General features: G+C 38.0%; 1 protein-coding gene across 1 annotated transcript in view; it reads right to left on the minus strand.

Annotated features, from left to right (window-relative positions):
* LOC144963262 (uncharacterized) overlaps positions 1-3,664 on the minus strand; it is a 126,986-nt gene extending 123,322 nt beyond the window's left edge. The window contains exon 1 of the mRNA XM_078897131.1: positions 2,977-3,664. Within this exon, the coding sequence (XP_078753257.1) occupies positions 2,977-3,122 (146 nt within the window). The 5' untranslated portion in view covers positions 3,123-3,664. The remainder of the gene's footprint in view (positions 1-2,976) is intronic.
* Between the last annotated feature and the right edge of the window lie 6,336 nt (positions 3,665-10,000).

Below are 10,000 nucleotides of genomic sequence, written 5' to 3' on the forward strand. Positions count from 1 at the left end.
CCAAATAAAACCCAACTCAATGTGGCCAGTATGGAAAAAGGATCACTTCCCAAGACAGCCCTGCACTGTGCAGCAGATTCTGGGAAGAAAAAGGGGTGAAGACCCAAAGAATTAAAGGAAGCAGGCCTGTCCTAGAATTCAGCCACCGACCGCCAAGTGCGGCTATGTGGTCTTGTGGTATGACACTCGCTTTCTGATCGGAATGTCTTCGGTTCGAGCCTCGCTCGGCGCATAGTTGAGTCCTTGGAGAAAGCTCTTTACTCACATTCTCTCACCGTACTCAGGTGTAAAATGAGAACCTGGCCGTTAACAGTGTTATCTCTGACCAAAAAAATTATAACATCGCCTAACAGGCGTCATGTCCCGTCCTAAATGTTAAATGTTGCTGTTGGCCAGGGACCCATTGTAAAGTGCTTTGAGCACATTTAGTGGATATTGCGCTATATAAAAGCTCAATTATTATTATTATTATTATTATTATTACTATTATTATTATTATTATTATTATTATTATTATTATTATTTATTATTATTATTATTATTATTATTTATTATTTAAAAGCAGGCGACAGCAAAAATGGAGATGTCAGGTGGATGCCCTGTGTTTCTCAATGCCCCAAGTGGATTAAGTAAGTAAGTAACTATAAATCCAAAAATGTTAAGCAATTTTTTCTAACAAATTTCTGTCCAGCCAAAAAGTCTGCCGTACCCTGGAAAAAACACGTAACTTTAGAATTTAGGCCAGAAATATCGTCCTCCAAATATCGATCGATTAAAATGATCCTCGTCTTGTCATAAACTCTGAAGCCTGAGACTTAGTTTTTGTCAAGATGATTGGGTAGAAATTTTTTCTGACCCCCCTCCTGTCCACTCAGTAGTGGATATCTAGGTCTGTTAGATCTGGCGGAAAAAACTTTGCGATAGACTAGCGTTATACCCGGAGGTAGTGCTAAAACAGGACGCTAGTTTTGAAAAAAAAATGGAGGTTAAAATTTGGATTAGGCTACACAGAGCATAAAACTTAGATCTAGATTGTGTTTATCATGAACAAAATTGGTGAGTGAGTGAGTGAGTGAGTGAGTGAATGAGTGAGTGAGTAAGTCAGTCAGTCAGTCAGTGAGTCAGTGAGTGAGTCAGTGAGTGAGGAAACTGAAAATTCCAAGGGAAATCAATTGATGTGTCGTTTTTGACAAACCAAATAGTCCCATTCCAAGATACAATCTATTATTCAAAACTAATAACTATAATTATACATAACAGAGAGATGATATACAGATAGAGAAAAAGATCGTCTCTCAAAAATGTACAAAACAATTGACTGTCAATTGACCCGCTCAGGATCTGAGAGGGCGGCGTGGTTCAGCGGTACGGTCTTTGCCTCGTACCCGAAAAGTACCGAGTTTGATCATCAGCCGCTGCGCTGTGTGCCCTTAAGCAAGTCATCTCGCCCTAGCTCAATTTGCGGCGTTGTACTGCGGCTAACGCCTGGGTTATTTCAGTCCTCCCTTGGAATAGACCCTTGAGTCAAATTTCCCTTATGGGATGAATAAAGGGAATTTAATTTATTTATTTTATTTAGAATAAAACTCGATCTTTTATATTGCGCAATATCCACTAAACGTGCTTAACGAGCTTAACAAAGGGTCCCTGACCAACAGCAACACATAACACGAAGAACGAGACATGACGCCTGTTAGGCGATATTAAATTTTCTTTTCCGACAAGGACAACGCTGTTATCAGCCAGGTACTAATTTTACACGTAAGATAATGTGAGTAAAGAGTCTTTTTCAAAGGACTCAACTATGCTCCGAGCGAGGTTCGAACCCAGGACCTTCCTATTCGAAAGCGGGTGTCATACCACAAGACCACATATCCGCACCAAACATGGGGGTAGAAGCGTTGCCATCGTTATGTTATAGCCTGATACTGAAATCCAAAAGGACTGGCAGTTTGACGTCATTATTTGGTTTTTGCACCGCCTAGTGAGTTGTCCTTAGTAGAGCTCATGGAAACAAGTTATTTCATTGGTTGAACTATTGAATACAACTCACCATTTGTTTTCTTTTGTGGCAAAAGACTGGCATTTTGACGTCATTTTTTGGTCAGTATCAGGCCATAACTTTACGAAGGCCACGGTAGAAGACACAGCAAATGACGTCTTTGCCTTGCATGTTTAGGAGATCCCATCCAGGAATCGGTTTTAACCAGTAGATTTTTGACAAATCAAAACGTGGAATTTGGGACACACCTTCAAACATGCTCGGACAAACGTGGTTGGCTGTTTATAAACAACAACGTGAATGAAATCGACCTTTCTCTGATCATTGTTAATGCTTCTATAGATAGTATAGATAGTGTGCGCTTGGCTAAGAAGCTCACAACATTGCCATCCGGAAGTATAACGGACCAACACCCAAAATTATGTGTAACCATGAACTTTTATAGTCTGGATAATACAGTTAAGTGAGAACTACTCATAAACGTGGACGGCAAAAAACATTAACAAAGGCCTGAGTGACGTCAACTTTATTCTATCTATACCGCCAATTGGCTGACTAGTTATCACACGAGTTTCTTGATCATACTGTTAACGTTTAAGTTTACACAATTTTCTGTGTTGTTCAATTGATCAAGCAGTAGAACAGTGGGTATTTTACTTAGACACATAGCATCGATAGTAAAACCCTGTGTAGTTCGCTATGTTTAGCAATCACTGTCGTTGTTTACATTATGACGACTGTGAGAGATGCGAGGTTATCTAAGTGTCTTTTCTTGGTAGAGAGGCTGAACGCTTTATCTCTGTCGAAAAAAAAATTAATTACCCCTTACAGGCGCTATGACTCTTTGTACATATTAAGTATTGCTATTTGCTTCGGACCCCTTCAGTAAAGCGCCTTGAGCACATTTAGTAGATTTTTTTTAATGTATATAAAAGCCCACCTTTAAAAAAAAAAAGAAAGTAATTTTGACTCACTTTGCCACTCCTTTTGTGTCCCTCATCCTGACAATCCTGGGGTGATCAAAGTCCACGACCAGCATCTTGTACAACCACCATATAAAGAATATAGACGACAAAATAAATTCCACAATTCCATACAGAAGAGTCAGCCAGAATCCCATGGTGCTTTTGGTCTTTTTACTTGATGGTGAAACTTGAAACTTGTTGATAACAAATCACTAGCAAAAACAGATGCGTACGTTTACAACTCTTTATATCTTTTAAAGTTTACTGTATCCTCTTTTTCTTAGAGGTAAAGTATTGAAATTAATGGAAACCGTATATTTGTTTGCGTATAATATAGTCAAAGCTTACATCAAATATGTAGTTTAATAGTAACAAATCACTTGTTTCATAAAGAATATGAGATCATAAATTTTCATAAAAGTTCAAGCAAAAAGTTTTTGGACATCTTTGGAAATGTTTATCTTGTTGTTTTCTTTAACGAGATCAAATAATCATAACGCAATTTACCCTGTTATAATATTATCAGATTTATTCCTATTAACTTCTTATATCACGAATACGAATTTGAAAACTGCTAAGACTGTAAACAGCATAGAGGTCCAAATACAAGAGTGTCTATCTCTTTTCAGAGACACTACACGCTATGGATATTGACAATGCACTGACGCCTGTCAGGCGTTGTTAAGTAACTTTATATGTCCAGTCAATGATCAATCAGCGGCAGGTAGGCGTGTGACCATCTGGAGAGAACGGATGTAAGAGTGGTCATCATTAACATTGAATTAAGGTCTTATCGGTCACAACGCTTTTTATCTTTTTTTTCCAGAAAACTTGTTCATCGATTATTGACAAATTAACCAGTTTACTGCCGTACTCTGGAAAACACGTATTTAAAAATGTGGCCAGAAAACTCGTCCTTCAAATATCGATCGATTTAAATGACCCTCATCTTGGCAAAAACTTTCAAATCTGGGATTTAAAGGAATACTTTGTGAGGTCCCAGGTTTGAGAGTTTTTGGCCAAGATGAAAGTCATTTAAATCGATCGATATTTGAAAGACGAATTTTCTGGCCAAAATACGAGTTTTTCCAGAGTACGGCAGTAAACTGATTAGGGTGTACAACTATGTGTTCTTGTGGCATGACACTCGTCTTCGGATAGGAAGGTCTAGGATTCGAGTCCCGCTCTGAACGGCGCATAATTCAGTCCTTGGAAAAAGCCCATGCTCTTCACCCATATTATCTCGTCGTACTTATGTGTAAAATGAGTACCTGCCTATATACAGCGTTTTCCCTGTAGGAAAAGAAATTGTAATATCGCCGAACCAGCGTCATGTCTCGTCCTACGTAAAGTCGTTAGCTAGGGATCACCTTTAAAGCGCTTTGAGCACGGTTAGTGTACGTGCACTATAATATTATAAGCTGCTCTAGTTTGAACTGCAATTCATCAAAAACCTCAAAAACGGGTGTGTATATTTTCTTTGGCGTGTCAGGTCTGAGAAGATTGTTAAGTTCGGGATCATCGATCTTCTTCTTTTTCTTCTTCTTCTTCTTCTTCTTCTTCTTCTTCTTCTTCTTCTTCTTCTTCTTCTTCTTCTTCTTCTTCTTCTTCTTCTTCTTCTTCTTCTTCTTCTTCTTTGTGGTCGTTGTAGTAGCCCCTTAAACAGAGGATCCAGACTGCAGTTCACATTTATGAATGTCACGACACACACACACACACACACACACACACACACACACACAAACTCACTCACACATTCATCATGTGATCATTCTCTCTATGATTTTTTTTCCCCGTTTCCAAGACCCTTTCATATTCTGCATTGTTTTTAGTATCTATCAACTCCTGAGAGAGTTCATTCCATAAACGAACGGCGGAGGGAAAGAAAGAGTGTAGGCGGGTGTCTGTTCTTGGTGTTTGAATTGATAGTTTGTTGTCGTGTCCTCTAACAAGTCTGTTTTGTTTTTTTATCTAATGTAGTTGGGGAGTTTACTGACACCATGGCTCAGCGATACAGTCCTTGCTTCGTATACCCGAAAGGTACCGGAGTTCGATCGCCCACCGCTCCGCTGCATGGCATTGAGAAAGTCACCTCACCCTAGCTCAATTTGCGGCGCTGCAATGCGACTGACGCCTGGGTTATTCCAGACTTACCTTGGAATAGACCCTAGAGACAAATTTCCCTATAGGATGAATAAAGGACATTTAATTTTTATTTTCTTTTAATTTTAACGCTGGTGTTGCCTGTATTATTTTTTGGAAGGTACATATTCGATTGAAGTAAAACTTTTCCTTTTATTTTTGGCCAAACTCAAACTGTAAACTGCAATTTATTGTCATATTGGTGTTAGTCGACGTGCACTTATTCGCAGGTCTGATAACCCAATTGATTATGGGCTATTTGTTGTAATGGAAATCTCAAAAACTGACCCCAAACAATTGTCCATTACAACAATGTTTAACTTGGCCCATAATTGAGTTTGGATGTCAGACCTGCATATATGTACACGTCGGTTTTAGTCATTTTACTATCACTAATTATATGATGGAATGTATAGGGTGGTGGGTTTTAGATGATGCGGACATAGCATTGTAAATAAAGAACATGTTCTCGTGCCTGGTTTGTTTGTATTTGATTGATAATAATGATGGTGATGATGATGATGATGGCGATGATGATGATGATCACGATGATGAACATAATGATGATGATGGTGATGTTGGTGATAGTAAAGACCATAACTGTGATGAAGGTTTAAATTAGGGTTGTATCCCTTAAATACCGACAAAAAAGATATACCGTTTTGGGAGCGATCGATCACAAAGAATGTCATGAGATCATCCGCCATTTTGGGTGACTACATCTCGATTCTCGAAAGCCACTCGGCTGACGTGAACCTATTTGAAGGTCTGATAACCCAAATAGAAATAGTCTTAAACAAACACAAAATATTCCCCATTACAACAATGTTAAATCAAGCCCATAATTCATTCCAGCTATCAGACCTATAAATTATAGGTGCACATCATGCACTACTGGACTTCTCGAACTGCCCTAACCTCTCTTGTTTCTTATTCATGATGAACTTGAACATCAGATCGTTATGACACGAAATGTCACTATCGCTAATGAGAAGGTATTCATTGATTTAGATTGCAACTTTGAATCATGGGGCGTCGTGAATTTATGGTAATGAAGCATGTGTTGCCCAAAATAGCAGTTTTCTGATCGAGATTAAAATCAAAACACGAGGGTTACCTAGCTATGAGAATGTTACTCGTTTGCGTAATAGCTTAATGAGAATTCCACGCATCATCGGGTTCATTAGGATAATTAATGGAGCATGTTATGTAAATATCACCACCTGTGTTTGCATGTATTGTGGATGATACATGTCATAATGTACCCACAAAATGACATGCCGTGATTATCCCGGGAGTGGGCTGGATATAGATACAAAAGATCCAACTCGGTCATCACACGCCTTTGGGCTTTTTGGATCAATGAATTATAGAATCTCATTGAAGGTGTCATGTATGAACATTGTGCGTATAATTTTGAGTGTAGATCAAAAAAAATTCTGGCGGCACCAAGAAAGATAGCAGGGTACTTTTTGTTTCAGAGATCGGTATAATTCAGCTCGAATAGTTAATATTTAGAACTCATAACAGTGCCGAACACAATTGTGTCAATGTATCATTTCTTTGACTGAATATGATATTGTTATGGACAACTCAATCAAAGTTACAATTTTGTAAATCTATGATTGCTATCCATCACCTCGCAAATATTGTGATTTGTGATACATTTTGCAAGCAAGGACGAGGAGAGAGAGGAAAAAAAAGAAAAGAGAGAGAGAGAGAGAGAGAGAGAGAGAGAGAGAGAGAGAGTCGACGACAACGACGCAGATGAAGAAGAGAAATGACCTCCAATTTCTGCCGGCTATACAAGTAATGTATTAAGCAGTGTTAATAACAGAAATAAAAGGTTGGCAATCCAATACATATAAATGAATATGGCTGCGCTGTCTCTATGGACGCTAGCCGTGAATGTGTGTGTGTGTTACTTCGAGTGTGTCAGTCTGTTTCTAATATCCAGTTAGTAATTTGTTTCCATAAATCTCTGTCCAGCAAGTATTCTTAGCTTTGAATGTTCATCATGTGTGTTAATGTGCTTATGTAATTGGATGATTCCTTGTTTGTTGAAATCAATTCTTCAGTTGTTTCTAAATTAGATATTTGACATTTTTTGAGATCTTGATTCAATGTTGTTTGAAGTGAATTAAGTTGGTGTACGCCCTCTGCATTTGGCTCCTTGTTTGAAGTAATCATCCATCGAGGTTTGTGCTGGAATATTTTCATCTCGTCGGAGCATAGTTTCCATCTTTGTTTCTTTATTCGCGTACTGACTGGTTGTACTCTGCATCGGTCATATATACCTCTTCATTACTGATTTCTCTGGCCAACGTACCCCAATATCTCTAAACGAATATGATTGTAAAATTTAATAAATTGTGAAAGGAGAAGCATTCCTTTTTGTTTGTTTATTATATATGGGTTTTACGGTCTTGCGACACATTTAGGTCATATCAGCTCCAGTAAAAAGGAAGAAAATGAAGGTGGGGAATGCTAAAATTACAATTAAGCACACGAGAAAAGTTAAGACAAAGGAGAATTGGTTCAAAATGCAGATTCCAAGAGCATAACGTCGATATACTTAGTTTGAGATCATCAAAAATTATCCTCCAAACACCAGCACAGGATGCCACTAAGTGGAATACATTCAAATGTTTACAAAACAAAATTTAAACAATCTGTGCATAACAGAGAGATCATTTACAAGGAAAAAATGTCACCTCTCAAAACTAACACTATACATTTGAGTGTTTTCTCTCATTCAAGGACTCCGGTAAGGACCAGGACAAAACCAAGCAATCACAATTACAAGACAAAGACAGAAAGTAACTGGGAAAACAAATACAGGGAGATAGAAGACACAGAAGACGCAGCAAATGACCTCCTTCCTAACACGGGAGGTCAAAAGACCCCACCAAGGGATCCATCTTTCAACTTAGCAGAAATGCTAAAAACAAGTAGTGGTGGGTGGATTTCTTTTCTTCATTTATGAACCATCTTAAAGTTCCAGGTAGCTGCTGTACAATGCAATGCTCAACCAGATGATTTGTGATTCCTGGATCATAACCCTACGAATGCAAGTGGGCAACTCGACCAATTCCCATTGTGCATAATGAATGCCGTTAGAAAGGTCCTGCACCGACAATTTGTTGGTCTCCGAGCAATGTAATGGGAATACTCTCAAACCAACGGAAATGTTGACCATTACAACAATGTTAAGTCAAGCCAATAATTGCGTCCATTTATCAGATCTGCAAACATGCGCACGTGAATTTTAACCTTTTTAAAATTGCACTTTTGTTTGTTTGTGTACTTCATTTTTTTTAAAATTTGCTTTCGTTTGTCGGTGTTTATGTTTTGTTTTCTCTTGTTTTTCTTTGTTTGTGTTTATGTTTTGTATTCTGTTGTTTCTTTCATCTCCTTGACTCCAAAATGATACCATTTTGGGTCTCACATGATGGTGTGACAATATCGCAGACATCCCAAAATACCAAGACATCACATCACAGACATCCCAAAAAACCAAGACATCCCAAGATACCAAGACATTATCACATCAAAGACATCCCAGGTTACCAAGTCATCACATCAAAGTCATACCAAGATATCAAGACATCACATCGAAGACATACCAAGATACCAAAACATCACAACAAAGACATCTCAAGATACCAAAACATCACAACAAAGACATCTCAAGATACCAAGACATCACATGAAAGATATACCAAGATACCAAGACATCACATCAAGGACATCCCAAGATACCAGGACATCATATCAACGACATCCCAAGATACCAAGACATCACATCAAGGACACCCCAAGATAACAGGACATCACAGCAGACATCCCAAGATACCAAAACATCACATCAAGGATATCTCAAGATACAAAGACATCACATCAACGACATCTCAAGATATCAGTGCATCACATCAAAGACATCTCAACATACCAAGATAGATAGATAGATAGATAGATAGATAGATAAATAGATAGATAGATAGATAGATAGATAGATAGATAGATAGATAGATAGATAGATAGATAGATGGATAGATGGATGAATAGATAGATAGACAGATAGATAGAAATACAGACAGATAGATAAATAGATAGATAGATCGATTGATACAGAGATTGATAGATAGATAGATAGATAGATATATTGATAGATAGATAGAAGGATAGATATATGGATTGTTTGTTTTTAGGGGTTTTATGGCGCTTGCAACACATAAAGGTCATATCAGCACCAGTAAAAAGGAAGAAAATGGGATAGTAATAAGTTCTAGAATTACAATTAAAGCACCCAAGAAAAAGTAAGACAAAGGAGAATTGGATCAAACAGGAAACAGATGTATATTCCAAGAGCACACTATCGATGTACTTCGTTTGAGATCACCTAAAAGTCTTACCCAGTCACAAGCACAGGTCCCCACTAAGAGGAATACACTCAAATATTTACAAATCATATATAATATGTAAACAAAACAATACATTGCATAACAGAGAGATAATTTACAAGGAAAAAAATATCATCTCCCAAACTAATTATACATCACCTGCCAGGCGGAGTTGTCGTACCAATAAGGTCGCAGGTTCAAACCCCACCACCGCCGCGAAAAATTTGTATTCTCTATTGTCTTCTGGCACTTTTCTACTCACTTCATATCTTGTTGTTACCAACATAAGTGCCTGCTCCTCTCACTTTTCTGAATTAAAAATTCATCCCATACACCGGAGCATACTCAATGTCTCAATCGTTTCTATGTTATATGTTTGTGTTGAGAATATTGGCTATTAAGCTTAACTGCTGGTCAAAATTACTTCGCGATGGTGGTGTGCGAACGAATCGGCGGTCTCCAGAAGTGGGTGAGAGAGGGATCTAGAA

This window comes from Berghia stephanieae, chromosome 1 (assembly GCF_034508935.2).
Source record: "Berghia stephanieae isolate SIO BIC M18660-M18661 chromosome 1, UCSD_Bste_1.3, whole genome shotgun sequence".
Taxonomy (NCBI): domain Eukaryota; kingdom Metazoa; phylum Mollusca; class Gastropoda; order Nudibranchia; family Aeolidiidae; genus Berghia; species Berghia stephanieae.